The 16,489-nt window shown below is 39.0% G+C and overlaps 1 protein-coding gene across 1 annotated transcript in view; it reads left to right on the top strand.

Annotated features, from left to right (window-relative positions):
• LOC132987356 (potassium voltage-gated channel subfamily H member 7) overlaps window positions 1-16,489 on the top strand; it is a 42,818-nt gene that overhangs the window by 14,567 nt on the left and 11,762 nt on the right. The window contains exons 4-10 of the mRNA XM_061054373.1: window positions 2,876-3,316; window positions 5,310-5,521; window positions 8,096-8,521; window positions 12,127-12,526; window positions 12,723-12,922; window positions 13,070-13,072; window positions 14,381-14,633. Coding sequence (XP_060910356.1) covers window positions 2,876-3,316; window positions 5,310-5,521; window positions 8,096-8,521; window positions 12,127-12,526; window positions 12,723-12,922; window positions 13,070-13,072; window positions 14,381-14,633 — 1,935 coding nt within the window. The remainder of the gene's footprint in view (window positions 1-2,875; window positions 3,317-5,309; window positions 5,522-8,095; window positions 8,522-12,126; window positions 12,527-12,722; window positions 12,923-13,069; window positions 13,073-14,380; window positions 14,634-16,489) is intronic.

The raw sequence follows: 16,489 nt of genomic DNA, 5'->3' as shown, positions 1-16,489 counted from the left end.
AGAATGCACCACCAGGAATTTATTTTTGAAAGCATGGTGAATAGAAAATGCACCAAGTACTCCTCGGCCTTCTAGTCCCTGGTGAAAGTTCTTGCGCTATAAATGCAACTCATGATATTATCAACCAGCTAGATTCTGATATGATAGAAACATATTTAAGTATAGAAATCTGACATTTACAATTTTGTCAGAGGTTTCTGGAGACTCCACATTTAAATGGAGATAGCTACTGGCTTCAATATAAAGGATAGGCAGGCAGACTCCCAGCTCTTTGTACCTGCTTAAGCTCCTGATCCAAACTTTCAGGGTGAGTCCAAATACCCTTAAAGGAAAGTCATGTTGATCGCTTGCTTTCGCATATCCGCGCTTTGGTCCATACTTAAAACGACAAATGTCCCTGACAGACTGCGCAACTATCTGCCCCCCTATTCTGAAAAGAACTATCCTTTCCTTTCAAACTTTCATTCCCCAACCAAAGGAAGGTAGGCTGCAACACCACACACCAACGCCCCATCTTGATGTTCCTTGCTGCTGTACACTGACTCACTGTAACTACAATAATTCCCACATGACTGTCATGTGACCCTCCACACTCTTTTGTGACTGGGAGGTGTGAAAACCATGAATCGATAGAGCTGAAGAAGGGACATATCTTTTAAGACTAAGACGGGTTGCTGGGTCAATAAGTTAAAATTCCCAATGACTTTAAGCTTCTTCCTTCAAACACATCAAGACATGCTCCAGTGTTTCCCCTACCATTATATTATGGTATTATATAATAATATATGGCCCCAACGCTGTAAACCTAGGGAAAACACTGTGCTCCTTCAAATTTGCAGGCGAGACATTTTCCTCCATCACTACAGCTGGAAAATCGATTTAAACTGCAATTGAAACGGCACACCTTGTCATATAAATTGAAACCTGGAAGCTAGATCCCTTGAAATTGCTTGAAATTGCTCCTTCAAACAAGGGACTCTGATAACATGGGAAATACCCCCAACCCAACAACGGCTCAGCTTTGTCCGATTTTGTAGCTATTTTGTCATTTAACTACGAATCTGAATTATTTAAATTTAATACAATTCTTAATATAAAACCAGTTCATAACTATATGTCCAAATTTCAGAGGTAATTTTTTCAAAGACTTTCTGAGTCATCTTACTCCGTCACTACCTACAAAGTAACTGACTGTTGTTGCCACCATTTGTGCCATAAATGTCAGAAAAAAACGATTTTGGGAAACACATGCATTCTAAAATGTGATGTTTAGTAAAAAAGTGAAATAAAAAATGGTGTGAAAAAATCAGGGATTAATGCGCAAATGTATCCAGTAATATTTCTAAGACTTGCTCTACATTCTTATCATCTACCTTTCCATACCAAATTATGCTAAACAGGTGTTATATAAGCATTCAGCTTGTGTAGTGATGACAGAGTCCGCCTGCAGAGCAGAGACAGGAAGGTTATCCATATCTCCTGCCTGCTAAGGATGTCATTAGGTTCCTCTCCAGGAAACTTGTTGAGTGTCACGGCTCTATTGTAAGCTGCTATAGTTGTAACATCAGCACATTTGGACAGGGGATGGAAACAGATGGCAATGGTGTTATGTAAGGAGGGTGCTGAGGGATGGGTGCCCCATGAGTGAGGCAGGGTTCACTTTCACCCTCTTTCTATACTTAATGAGGCAGAACTGTCCCAAGAGGTCATCAACATTTTGTACTGTGTCTACGAGGAAAACGTGGCTTATGTGCATATGTTGTGTTCTTTTTGCAAATCAATGAGGCTTAAGGATTCAACTGTGCAACCTGCTCTGTCTCATGCGCAGCACTGAAACAGGATGCTTTGTTGTAATCTGGCTAAGGCTGTGTATTGGCACTATGTATCACAGTACAGTGGGTAAATATAACAAATGTTATGCAAGGTATCATGTAATTGCAGAAATATTGCAGACATTATGACTCTGCCTGTAGGCCTGTATTCATTTGTTTTCATGCTTTCAAAAAAACTCCTTCCCATGCTAAATAAACGTTGCTGTGTCGGAGTTGAAGAGTCAAATATTTGCAGATAGATTCAACACTGCTACCTCGCTGTGACAACTGTCAGGATTCCGTGCGTGTGAAGCATTAACACAAATAATATAAAATTATACATTTGTTGAGACTTTAATGTTGCAAATCATAAAAAAGTGATACCTTAGTGCATCAACTCTACCCTTAAATCTGGCACAACCAAATCTCTTCTGATATGACTACACGTTTTGATAGTTAAGAGAACTAATTTCCCCAAATTAAAAATGTTTTCCAATATAGCACAGACTGTTTCGCTGACCTCTATTCTTTACACTAAAAGATTTTAAGCTTCAGAAGTAAAAATTCTGTGCTTCTTTACGTTCATCTGGAGAAAAGCACTGTATTGAATCTTTTAAAAAAAGGGTGCAGTAACCTACACACTTGAGAGATATGAGCTAAAATATGTCCACTTTGGATTCATTATTTTAATTATTTTAATTATCAGCCAGGGCCATTAGTAACATTCTGCCTCAGTGTCCTTTTTAGTCAACTAGTATTGTTTCTGAAAGGGAAACTCTACTCAAATAACTTCGACAAAACAGACATTAAAAACTGATATATCATGATAAAGTGTCGTTTCAACTTGTTCAGTGATCATGTCATACAGAATTGCTTCAAAGTGGGCTCTGATTTTCAGAGTATTATGGGTTCTCTCTTACAGACCTTTTGTTTCTAGACATGTTTATTTCATTTTCCCTCATTTGTTTTAGTAACATAAATCCTCTTATCCATGAATTTCATTGTAGAAAAAAATAAATAGATCTGCTAACAAGCATTTCTCCTGTTTTTCTCTAAATTGTTAGGGAGGAGTCGATTCTTCCGCTTCCGTCAGGCAGCTTTTAGCCTAATGAATACCAACAAGCAATCTCTTCCACAAGAGGACCCTGATGCTGTGATGGTGGACTCGCCTAAAGACAACGAGGATTCAGTGGCCCTGCAGAACTTCCCCTCACCCACAAAGAGCATTTTTAGTCCCATTGAGACCAATGACACACATGGCCTCATAGGCTCCAGCCACCACTCATCCCAGGCCAGCATCGGTCCTGAACCACTTGACCATTCGTCCCCTAAACCCCCCTGGGAGAAGCTGTACCAGACAGAGCCCCACCAGTCCTCTACCACCCTGTCCAACACCTTCCCCAGAGGCAGCATCAACAGCATGAGGCGGGCCTCATCCGTCCATGAAATTGAAGCCTATAGCTCCAATTCCAAAAGTATATTCAGGGATCGTCATACAAGTGAAGGTATTTATGGATTCTTACAGCTTCATTACTGAGTGTGATTAAGAATGTATCGTGGACACTGTATAAAAGAAGTGGGCAATGTAATATCACCCTTTTTTGTGAATCCCCTTTTGAAGCCTTATGTACTCCATTTTGGTCGTTGCCATTTTCTTTTATTTATCAATGACAGGTTGCTATGCCCAAAAGTATAACCTCCTTTTTCCTCAAACTAACTCTAAATAGGACCATAGCTTACACAATGGACATCATGCTGTATTAAAAAGACTGTAAATTTTCAATTGAGACCATGAACTCATAAAAAGTAGTTACTTGATGGAATAATTCAACTGTAAAGCAGAGTCATTCTTCCATCATGTCTGATGCTATCAAACTTCTTCTTAACTTATAGTCCCACACCCCTGGCTATTAGAATGAATTCAGGTTTAAGGTGTTACCACTGCCATGTCCACTTAGTGTTTTTTTTTCAATTGTTTTCAATGAGGTGAAAGTGTTTGCAGCAGCAACAATACCCATAGTAAACGTCCAGCGGCCATTTTTTTTTTGACCGCTTCGCCTTTTTTGTGAAACCACTCCAAGCGCTAGTTAAAAGAAAAAAAACAGTAAAAAGCAAGGGAGCGGTGTTGGTCATAGAGTGGCCATTTTTAAAAGACTTGTCATGAAGACAACACGCACATGCAGCGCTTTTATTTTCAGTGCACAAGCGATTCATCCAGCGCTTTTCTGCCCGAAAAAAACACTAAGTGGCCTAACTAGGGGCTACATCCACCTCTTATATACAGTCCATGATGCATACTAATTTTATCTCAACCTTCAGAGAGCAAATCTTTTTTCTAATTTGCGTTGTGTGTCGAGTTTTTTTCAAAATGTGTTTCCTGATTTTCTGTCCTTAAATGCTGTCTGTAGACAGTGGTAGCCGTGTCAGAGGTAATCATGTATTTCATTGCTCAGTGCTGTTTTCCAGCATGATTTTCAACCAAGGCAATCAGCAAAAATGCACTTCACAGATCCACGTTTGAATGACAGCTTGAGTGTGCTTACTGCACCTACTCATGAGAAAAACATGACATGCTTGTGTTTATTAGACAGATGTAGAGATTTTTTTTCCATTGCAGCAGTCTATACAATCATATCATGTTATTATATAAGTTTAATTTCTGCTCTCGTATAAATCATAGCATTTATTTTTAATTGACATGCATGATCAATGCTTGTATCTCATTGTATTGTAGTAGCTCTGCAAACAAGCTGTTCATGCTATTCTAGCCATCAAGCATGCAGTATATGTGTGAAAATCCTTCATTGTTGCAAAGCTTGCCAATTATATAATCTATGAAAAGATGCATTGGCACCCATGGTCTACCATTAAAGTTGAACAAATAAAACCATGCAGTATGTAAGTTAGTAGGTATATATTGGTGATAAAAACAATCTCAGAGTAGATCAAAACTTGCTTTAGGAATCTCTTAAATTTAACAGATTATTTTTTCAAATGAAACATAATTTAGGAAATAAAAAAATGAACTGTAGGGTCTCGTTTTCAAAAGGATTACCTAATCATTTCCTTAAGCTCCTTAGTATTCACTGTACTTTAAGTATTATAGGCTCCCACTGTACTATTGGAAACATTGATTGCTACGTATACAAAGTCCTATGTATCATAGAAATGAGGGTTGAAGGTAGTGAGGCATTCCTTCAATTCATTAGTCCATGTACGAAAATTGAAAAAAACTTGATTGTTTCTTTGTAAAACTAGTTGAAATTACAGTGAAATCCGCAAATGAAGTGAGCTGACAGACAGACTTTTCATTGTAAAGCTATCAGACAGTGCCTTCTTGGTGGTCTATAATATCAAATCATTAACATGAATTTGAATGCAGATATATATTTGAAATATTGCGCTTCATCAGCAATCTTACGGACTATTTTTAAGTCAACCATGGTAATAAAGGGTATCAAGGGTGCTAATATGACTTATCATTGTCTCAATCACCAGGCCCTTTTAATCACATGAAGTCCAGCCTGCTCGGCTCTACCTCTGACTCCAACATCAACAGGTACAGCACCCTCAACAAGATCCCTCTGATAGCGCTCCACTTCTCTGAGGCGACTGACAAGAAGCCCCATTCCCCGCCTACATCTGAGACGGCGATCATCGCACCGAAAGTCAAAGACAGAACTCACAATGTCACAGAAAAAGTCACGCAGGTGAGTCGGGAAGATCTACTGCATTTTTTGCAACCTTATTTTTGTTTGTAGCCCATTGTCCTTTAATGTCGCAATGTGTAATTTGTGCACACCATCAGCTAATTTGTGGATGGGAAGCTGGCAGATGCACTAATCTGTCACTGCAGTGGTGATTCCTACTGAAGTCACTGGTACAGTCTATCAGGACCTCACAGCAGGGATAGCTCAGAGTTTTTACAGGATTACAGCAGCTAGAGATAATGGCTCTTTTACAGTTATTTGTCAGAAATCATCATTTATTGAATGCTGCGGACATGTAAAGATTGTTTTCGCGAATATATCAAATATTGTATCCTGGATTAAATGACCAACCCTACCTTTAAGCAGGGTTGTTGGATAGAGTGAAACATGTTCATGTTGTCAGAGATAACAAACAACTGGTGATGCGAGGTCTACACATCAATCTCTGATGCAGTACGGACAAGTGTGACGGGTTACCAAGCAGATTTTAGATGCAGAGAAAGTGAGGATGATAACTTCATTCTCATCAGCATTCACTGAGGGCAGTTGTTTTGAAAAGGGAGGGAAAGGACATTCCACTGATCCCTCATGAAAGTTACTTTTTTTTTTACTTGCACGCCCTAATACAGGTTGATGACACCTCTGCAGAACTTCAGTAGGGATTCAATTTCTTGTTCAAGGACAACCCACAGGATCGAAACTTCTTTATATAAGGCTGGAAAAAAAGCTATTTGTGGAGGCAGGAGTCCCTGTTGACAGGACCAGAATGCCAACTTCTCCAAGGACAATAGGGCAAGAATCATTACAAAATTGAAAGAAAGAAAACCTGCTTCAATTCATAATATTTAACTTAAAGTCAAAATACACTGGCCTTTATATTTGGGCTAACATGAATCATTCTGACAAATACATTTTGAATTCTCTGGGTGGAAAAAGCCATGCACAGCTAATATGAAAACGTTTTTCACACTGCAGAATTAAAAACAACAGTCCAAGTTCTTGTGTGTAGCGTTTTTCAACAACCGAGTACGACAGAGACTCAGAAACCTTATATCCTAACGCCTGTCAACAAAGCTTTCTCATTCATAAATGAACACGAACCATCATCAGGATTAAATGCTCTCCCTCCCTGCTGGCTTTAGCTGGGGGTTTTAGAAAACACGGCAGAGATGTGACAACTGCATCCCCTTCCTGACTGCTAGGACATCTATAATTCATGTGTTGGAGATATGGGGATGTGCTGAAATGAACAGCGAGACCTGCTGCCCTTTTCCTTACTCCTGCACTGTTTTCTGCCATAAGCAAAGCCCCTTTCCTTTGTGTACCAATGCTTATAGAGCCCAGAACAATAGGCGATCTGCCCTTACCTGGCCCTCTTTATAATTTATTACCCAGTCAGGGTTTATTGATATGGGGAAGCTAAAAAGAACTGTTTGCTCACAATAATATGTGTGTGAAAATATGTCAGCACTTTTTTTTAACAGATTTTCTTCCATTTTATCATCTATACAGTGAAGTGTCTACAGTTTTTGCCAAGAGTACAAAATGTACCTCTGGTAAATGCGGAACAAGTGAGAGGCAGGTCACATTTTACACGCTGCTAGGACATTGGCAATCCAGCTGTCACACTAGAGTGGATGTCTTTGCCTAATACTATTTGACTGCAGAGCACTTATGCAGGTGTGTCTCAGTTGCTGTCAGATCAGTCCTCCAAGTCTGTGAGCTGGTTGGATTACCTGGTGAGCCTCAGCAATCATTTCCATGAGAATGAAGTAGGTGAAGCTTTCCCTGATTAAACTGTCAAAAGGAAGATCAACAAACAGATTGTTCTATTATTCTCAATTTTGATTTTAAGTTTGAATATGTTTTTATAGTGTCTGTTGTCCTTAAGGGTTTTAACCCCCCCCCCCCCCCCCCCCCCCCCCCCCCCGGCATCAGCTGTTTTTTTTTTGTTTTTTTTGCAGGGCTCAAATCACTCTCAGTGGAAAACTTATGGAACACCCCATGCCCGTCAATGTCACTTCTCACTCGCCAACTAATCAAAATCAAGAATGGGCGGGACTTGTGATATCAGCTTTGTCAACAATGGTTGAGGAGAACTAATTACCAGTTCTAGAGCTGCTGTGAGATAATGACATAATGCTGTGTAGACCAAAGTACTGGTGAAGAAGAAGCATGTGTTTGTATTGTTTTTTTGATGTGGAGCGGTTTACATTTTTGGACTATTAAATGTGGTTAGTTTAAAAAAGAATACTGTAATTGAATATGTAAATATGAAAATATTGCTTGCTCACTTTTTGGATGCTAGCAAGTTTGCCAACATCACATGATCATTTTCAGGAAACCAGTTCTTCTTTGCCGCTATCAAATACAAAGTAGTGAAATAGTTTGTAGTGGAAGCCATAATATAAAATCATTATGTAGGCTGATGTCGAGGAGGAGAAGAAACAAGTATTCAAAAAGTTTGTATTGAATTTGTTTTGTGATTTGCAAACTCTGTCTGATATCTGATACGATCTGCATCGAAACCACTCTGTCCCTGACTGCTCTGAACCTCTCTTACCACTCCCCCAGGTCCTGTCCCTCGGAGCTGATGTGCTGCCAGAGTATAAACTCCAGACAACCCGCATTGACAAGTTCACCATCCTCCACTACAGCCCCTTCAAAGCTGTGTGGGACTGGCTAATCCTGCTGCTGGTCATCTACACGGCAATCCTCACTCCTTACTCAGCTGCTTTTCTTCTCAACGACCAGGGAGAGCAGAAGAGGCGGGAATGTGGATACTCTTGCAGCCCGCTTAATGTGGTGGATTTAATGGTGGACATCATGTTCATCATTGACATCCTCATAAACTTCAGGACCACTTACGTAAACCAGAACGAGGAGGTGGTCAGCGATCCGGCCAAGATAGCAATCCATTACTTTAAAGGCTGGTTCCTTATAGACATGGTGGCTGCAATCCCCTTTGACCTTCTTATCTTTGGCTCAGGATCAGATGAGGTACGTTATCTCTATAATGCATATATTTTTTCATACCTGTTTTTTCTTCCATGGAGCTTTACTGAACATTAAACCCTCCCCATGACCAGACTTGTGCCCCTGGGTCACTGCTTAAAGCCTGAATGTTTCTGTCTCGTATCTGAAAGGATTACTTTAAATTGTGTGTGTGTGTTTTTCTTTCTTTTTTTTTTTTCCTCTCTTTTTTTTTTTTGAATGGTCCTCATTCTAGAATCCATTTACACGGATTAATGGCTTACCAAATGGCAATCAATGATGCATTTATGTGAGGAGCAGGGCAACAGGGCTGTGTGCAAGAGCTTACATGCAGCTGTGAGAGGCCATTGGTAGGCTGGCTGCCAGGGCCTGTCGGCTTGTTTGTTGGTAGGATATGTCCCCTCAGGCTCTGGATCCACTTCAGTGCTTTATCGTGCTTTGTAGGCACTCCATTACACCAGAAAAGCTCCTGATTATAAACCATAATCATCTTTTCCACTGCTGCTGCTTCTGCTGAGTCAGATCAGTGAATGACAGCAAATCAAAAAGAAAATGGATGTTACAGTGTGAGGAAAGCAACGCAAACAATGACCATTTGATGATTTTTTTTCTGCTTTTCATTTAAAAACGACTGAAGGGAAAACTTAAATGTGACCTTTTCAGACCCCCTACACTATGGCAGCACGTTTTATACCTTGATAACTCAGACGGAGCACACTAAGTCCTCCTCAGCTGAATATTCATTCAGAAAATAATAGCACTTGAGACATGGGCAGATGGTTTTCAGAAGTCTCATTTATTTCAGCAGCTAAATAAAATGGTTTTGACTTCCTATTAGTGCTAAAGTGAATCTTTTGATCTGATCAGAAAACAACAATTAAATGAAAACAGATTTTCTTGCTGCTTCCTAAACAAATTAGTCTCGCAGAAGAACAAATTGTGAGAGCCATTATAGGCACAGTGCAAAGTTTTGTTAATAATAATAATTATTATTACAGCAATAGAACATGAAAAGATTCATTTCAAGCTGTTTCACTGAAAAAGCAATGGGAAAGAAACCTGAGTGCTGTGTCCCAACTTGAACCACCTAAATGTTGTTCCCATTAGAGCAGAACAGACAGAGAAGGGGAGGAAGAGGGAGGGGGGGAGGGGGTGTAGTGCTGCGTGCAGCTGTGTTACATAATTGCCTGTGCAGGTACACTTTAAGACTGTAATGAACTTGCACTAGATTGCAGAGTTCAGGTTTCATATAATGCTTTTTTAATTAGTTTTTATTTTGTTGTTGTAAGAAGACTGATATGGCAAACCAGGAACACAAGAGGAAGATATAATTAAAAGATACATGAATATATGAAATGTAAACCTCAAACATATGTTGTTTCCTTGAAATTGAAAGAAAAGGCTAAATTACCAACAGGCAGAGGTACTCACACTGATGGGCATGTAGGGTTTACCAATATGCTAATTCCACAGAAAGTCTCATGTGTGGTTACGGATCATAAAGGAAAGACTTTTGACCACATAGTGACGTCATTGTGTAAACAACAACACGAGATCTGACTCGTGATCATGCAGTAATACTGGAGGAATAGTAAAACCAATCTAGTCAGTTTTGAGTTTTGTAAGTAATGTTTATTTTTATTTTTTTATTAGCCAATACTGCCAATACATGTAAACAAATAGTGTTCAAACCCAAGGCGGCCAGCTCATAGTAGATACAGGCCTATAGATCAAAGCAATAGGAAGTTTTTTCAGACTGTTTTCTGACAATAGCAGCTGAAGGGGGAAACTGTTATGAAACAGCGCAATATATTTCAGAGAAAAACTTACATTAGGTACATCTGCACATAGCTGAAGCTTAACTGTTTTAGGGAGAAAGAAGTGCTGGAAGTTGTGGGGATTTAAAACACATGCTTAAGAAAATAGTTTGTGATCATGGTTTAAATAACATCAAATCCTAATATATTAAGAATGCGAGATCGGTTTCAAATGCTTGACTTGACATGGCAAAGATGATCCAACATCTGGTCTTAGGTTAGAGCCATTCAAAGTGTCAGAAGGCTTGTTGTTCAGTCAGATATGTTTAATGTTATAGTGTTATTCTAAAAGTACTTCAGAGTGGTCTGCCTGTGTTTATTGACTCTGTTTAGCGATATATCAGACGTTGTGTTATTAGTGCAATGCAAAAAAAAAAAGTCTTGATTCAGATAAAAGAAACGATCATTAAAACAGATGTAACTCAATTCCTCTGAGGAACGGGACAAGACAATGACACATCTGTTTGTTTTTCAGAAAATCCAGATCGAACACTATTCTGAGTGTTTAGGAATGAGAGTCATTTACTTCCACTGTCAAAGGTCATTCAGTAATTGTCAGGTAGATTAATGACAATGCTAATGGAAATGGTTGTTTGTGTTGCTAAATCCTTTTTTGATGACATGGAGGCAGCGAGAAACTCCCCGAGAGGGACCTGCTGAGACTGAGAGACTCACGGCCTGTTCAGGGCTGAACAAATGAGGATTTATGTGCAGGCTGCTGCTGTCTTCACTTCTGTGTTTGTTTGCTTTTGACCAAAGTGCTGTGCAGAGCAGCCGCAAGAGAAAACTCATTGTCTCGGTTTGTGAAGTGACTATTGTTATTTGTTACAACTTTAGAGTTGTTGTAAAGAAAGAGAACATGTAAGGTAATGTTAACAGAGTTTCTTTATTTGATTTTGATTTTGATTTAATTTATTTTCGTGTCATGCACACAAAGTGCCCAACACTCATGGGCTTATAAGACACCAAAGAATTCAGTTGCAGTGGTTCACATTTACATATCATAGCATTACAAAGTTGCCGGCTCCCGTCACAGTTCAGTCTTAAACAACGTGTTGTGTCTTTTTTCCCAGGCTATACAAACAAAATCTGCTATAACAAAGGTTCCTTTTTTAAAAACACAACTCAAGTTTTTCATAATCGTCTAGCCAAAAGAAATCAACATAAATTGAAGACATTCTTTTAAAAAGAACATCCCTGATGTCAGCACACATCGGGCAGTAAAACAAAAAGTGAATCTCGTTTTCAGTTTCTCCTAACTCACACAACAAACAAACTCGATCTTCCTCTGGAATGGAATTAAACCTGCCGGTCTCTACAGCTAAAGGCAATGTTCCTGAACGTAGCTGAGCGCAGAGGGATCTTTGTCTTTTGGTTAAATTAAACTTAGCATAGGCTTCTACACTGTAGCAATCCTTTATGAGACAATACGTTCTTAGTTTTGGTTTGCACCATATAGCTACAGACCATTTCTCTTTGTACATTAGAAACATATTATTCTTTATCTCCTGAATATCACAAGTTAACTTATTTAGAAAAATAAAAGACATATTATTCACATGGATTACAGATTTCATCTCCTTTGCCCATGGGTGACAATGGCAGGTATCCCAAATACAAGTCTTTTTAGTGAGTCTCTGATCCGACATCTTTACAAGTCTATTCCAAATAGAATTACATGACACATGAAATGATGAATTTACATAAATACAAATTGTCACAGTTTGGTTAATCTGATGAATTCACTTTTGAACCATTGCTGCTATAACTGCCCTTACTTTACATTTCGTTTAGACCACCACTCTGATTGGCCTGTTGAAGACAGCTCGGCTTTTGCGATTGGTCCGTGTAGCCAGGAAGTTGGACCGCTACTCGGAGTACGGCGCCGCAGTCCTCATGTTGCTCATGTGCATCTTTGCCCTCATCGCCCACTGGCTGGCCTGCATTTGGTACGCCATTGGCAACGTGGAGAAGCCCTACTTGGAGCACAAGATTGGCTGGCTGGACAATCTGGGCGTGTCCATTGGAAAGAGATACAACTACAGCGATCCTAGCTCTGGTCCCTCCATCAAGGACAAGTACGTCACAGCACTATACTTCACCTTCAGCAGTCTGACCAGCGTGGGCTTTGGAAATGTTTCCCCAAACACCAACTCAGAGAAGATCTTTTCCATCTGTGTCATGCTGATTGGCTGTGAGTATATTATGTTTTTCTTTTCTTTTACTTTATTCTGGCACAGTCTTTGAAATGATGTACTTATTTTTATCAGATCCTAGACAACAGATTGTTTGTGTTAATAGCAGCATTTGAAGTTAGCAGTGACTCTCTGAGGATGATATCATGACAATCAGTCTGCGTTTTGTCTGCTTCATCATCGTCTGCGTTTCAGCCCTCATGTACGCCAGTATTTTTGGAAACGTCTCGGCCATCATCCAAAGGCTGTACTCAGGTACGGCCCGCTACCATGCTCAGATGTTACGGGTCAAGGAGTTCATACGCTTCCACCAGATCCCAAACCCACTGAGGCAGAGGCTGGAGGAGTACTTCCAACACTCTTGGACCTACACCAACGGCATCGACATGAACACGGTAAATAAAAACACACATGGGATACACATCACTACTGCCTGACAGCTGAAATGCTCATAGGAATACTGTGTATGCAACATTCTAAAAAGAGCTTTCTCTTTCTTGTCTGCTTTCATCTGGATTAATTCTCCACACTGGTAAGAGCAGGAGGTACATATTTTTATCTCTCGTATGATGTCAGTATTAGAAACTGTCCTGCTCGTCGGCATGATGTCTGTATGGATTGGTGTTGTTGTTTTAGCAAAGTTTTACACTTAAAAGTAAAGAAGGACGTGGATGTTAAACTACAACCATTGCATGCACTGATACTGCTAAATTTTGTCTTGGGTTTTATCACATTTTAAATTTGATTAAAAATAATCATTTCATCAATAACTTCCTCTTGCAGCCAGCAAACTTTTATTTCTTGTTAAAAATGGTTTAGTTCAAGTACAAGATGCTTCACTGGCAAGAATGGAAGAAACAGTTGTTGCCAAAGCAAAATGATCAAAACAAGCAACAAAAATGTAACATACAAAACATTTAACAATGATGTTGTATCTTAATAAATATATAGATAAATACATCAATACATAGACAAAGATACCTAAAATTAAATTCAATTAAATTCAATTAAATTATTACAGAAATAACAAAATTAAGCACAAACAAATGAAGGTGGCAGTCAGTTACAGATCGTGCGGCTAAGTGTATGAATTCTACTAGACATAGTCTCATTAGTTCCTCGTGTGTATTAACATTCTCCCTTTTTTTAAGGTAATGAATTGTAATTACACATTTTCCGTCAAACAAAGATGTAAGCATTTGACTCCTTATCCATTGTTGAGATTTTTGGGTCCACCTACTTGACTAAAGTAGTGGGACAAAGCATACAAATATGATTATCTAATATGGCAATGTGTCTATTATTGAACTCATACAATGGCTGATAGAGTCAGAGAACATTAAAGAACATTATATTACTGGCTCCCACAAATGAATGGACTTTGGATATTTAAAAGAAATCACACAATACACTTAGTCTCCCCTTTAATATTATTTTTAACCAGTTCAGAAAAGAAAGAGACTGAGCCAAATGAATAATCAATCTTCTTTTGTGTATTTAGCTCAGAGAGTGGTGACATAAAGCTAGGAGGCAGTTAGTTTTACATTCAGTCGTTGTTTCGATATCAAACCAATTCAGCCATTATTTAAATGTAATTGTTTAAATAAGAAACATCATAGTGCCACATTACATGTTAACTCATTTGACTATCATTAATGTGTGAATATACGTCTGCTCTTTCTTACCTCACTGCTTAATTACAACTTCTCCTAATAAAAAAAGTACATTTACTTGAGCACATATTCTGCTCACATCCTCTACTGGGGTCGCACAGCGGTAAGCTTATGCATATCTTCTGAGGATATAAAAGCAGCATTTTGTGCATTCCCTCATGGATTTTGTCTGCATCACAGGTGTTAAAAGGTTTTCCTGAGTGCCTGCAGGCGGATATCTGCCTTCACCTCAACAAAAGTCTTCTTGAAGACTGCAAAGCGTTCCAAGGAGCCACCAAAGGCTGCCTGCGGGCATTAGCCATGCACTTCAAAACCACTCATGCCCCTCCTGGAGACACTCTGGTCCACAGCGGGGATGTGCTCACTGCTCTCTACTTCCTGTCCCGTGGCTCAATTGAGATCCTGAAAGACGACATTGTGGTGGCCATTCTTGGTAAATACAATGTCTTTTGAGTTCAAACGGATTGTTCTTTCTCTTTGACCTTTTGCCAGTGTCCATCATCAGTATTATGGATGTCTTGACAGTCTCTAGTTCTGAAATATCTCCACCCTCCATATAAAGGTGTGAAAAATATTAAAAGTCACCTCCCTGTTGTATAGAGGAGCTGAGTGTGTGTTAAATGTCAGCGTCAAATCTGATGAGAGAGAAAACTTATTTTGCTTCTTCTGGAGAAATCTGATCCCAAAAAGACGAAAGGCTTGTTAAAAGTGAAGTTACTCTGACATCAGTGTTAGTTTGAGTTCAAATGTGTCGTTAGTCCTGTAGGTTTTGCTTTTTTTTAGTGGTCCGAGTGGAATAACTCACATTAAGGTCAACGGCATTGAAGGCATATGATGAGTTGGCCAATTTGCAGATCTCCATTTACATGTTTTTGCATAAAGATGTGCACGCTAAGCTTGTTTTCTGCTAACAAAATGAGGGTGTTCCTTCAAACTGGTTTTCAAGTGTTGACTGTTTGAGAAGGTTTTTAATAATGTAGTTTGCTCTGATTTATTGTGATATTTGAATTATTGATTGAGCTAACCTCCTTATCTGCTAAGGATACTTGATTTTTTAATTTTAAATAAGAGGAAATGCTGGTGTCAGGAGCTTAGTAAAGGGTAGACATTGCCATTTCCCATTGGACACACATTACTTTAACATGTAAAAACAGACAAAGAGACTCAGCATGACTTGTGTGCACATCAAAGTATTAACTGTTATAATGTGAGTACAATTTTCAAGTCATTACAGCAGCTAAACCACATCATGTTCACACATTTTGACAAGAACGGCGAGTTGTGCCTGCCTTCTCCCAGTCCTGTCCTCTGGGCATATGCGCTGTTCATGTGGCAGGTTTGAGACGATGACATTTCTATTAAGTGGCTCCATGAAATGTTGTTTGGCAATTTCAAAGAGCAAGGTGAAATAGCTGCCACTTTTTTGACAGCACAGGGAAATTAGTGAAAGCTGCAAAATAAGGCTCATGAAAAAGGAGAGTATAAGACTAAAACAATCACCACAGCTACACAAGATATCATATTTTGCCGTCATAGCGTAGCAATACTGAATATCTCACAAATGTTATGCTTAATATAATTTTCTTCATGGGTGAACCACAACCAGGTGCTACAGGCCAAGCCTGGATTAAACTTGCCATGAGATGAATGTTCTCCAAAGCTGCACCTGACAGAATGGGGTTTAAGCTTAGCAAAAGCTGCTGCATCACACAAAACCCATTATTAACAAACATACTAGAAAGTCACACATCTCATAGATAAGCTTATTTTTTAATGCAGTACCAGCGAAATGCTCAGTCAGCACCATTTCTTCAATTTGTGTGTGAAACTAGCATGTTGATTTAGTGTGTTACCATTTTAGCACACTGCGCTAGCCTCTAACAAGGAAGCAGTTTGTCAGTGTAGTGATAACGCATTCTGTACTGACGTAATTTGAGGTCTTCATCATAGTATCTAAACATATTAAGATTAGTTTCAACCCATATTTAGCGTACTGTCATTATTAGAGAAATTACAAAATTTTCGCTAACCAATCTTTGGAATAGTTACTCAGCAGTTTGTCTGTTTACAGGGTTAGCCACTTCAGCGAGGACCACAGGGTTATTGGTAGCAGCTGGTGGAGTGTTCAACCCTGTTTGAAATGCAAAATAATAACATTTCAAACATGTGATTAAAAATGTGATTAAGCCTGATTAAATATGGAATTCCAACGATAGATCACAATTTAAAAAAATAAAAAACAAGAGCCCTATCATGAACCTTTATTTTGACTTAGATTTTTGTGAATTC

Source organism: Labrus mixtus, chromosome 13 (assembly GCF_963584025.1).
Source record: "Labrus mixtus chromosome 13, fLabMix1.1, whole genome shotgun sequence".
In the NCBI taxonomy this organism is placed as follows: Eukaryota; Metazoa; Chordata; class Actinopteri; order Labriformes; family Labridae; genus Labrus; species Labrus mixtus.
Note: the sequence above shows the minus strand (reverse complement) of the source record. Positions and strands in the feature narration are given on the sequence as shown.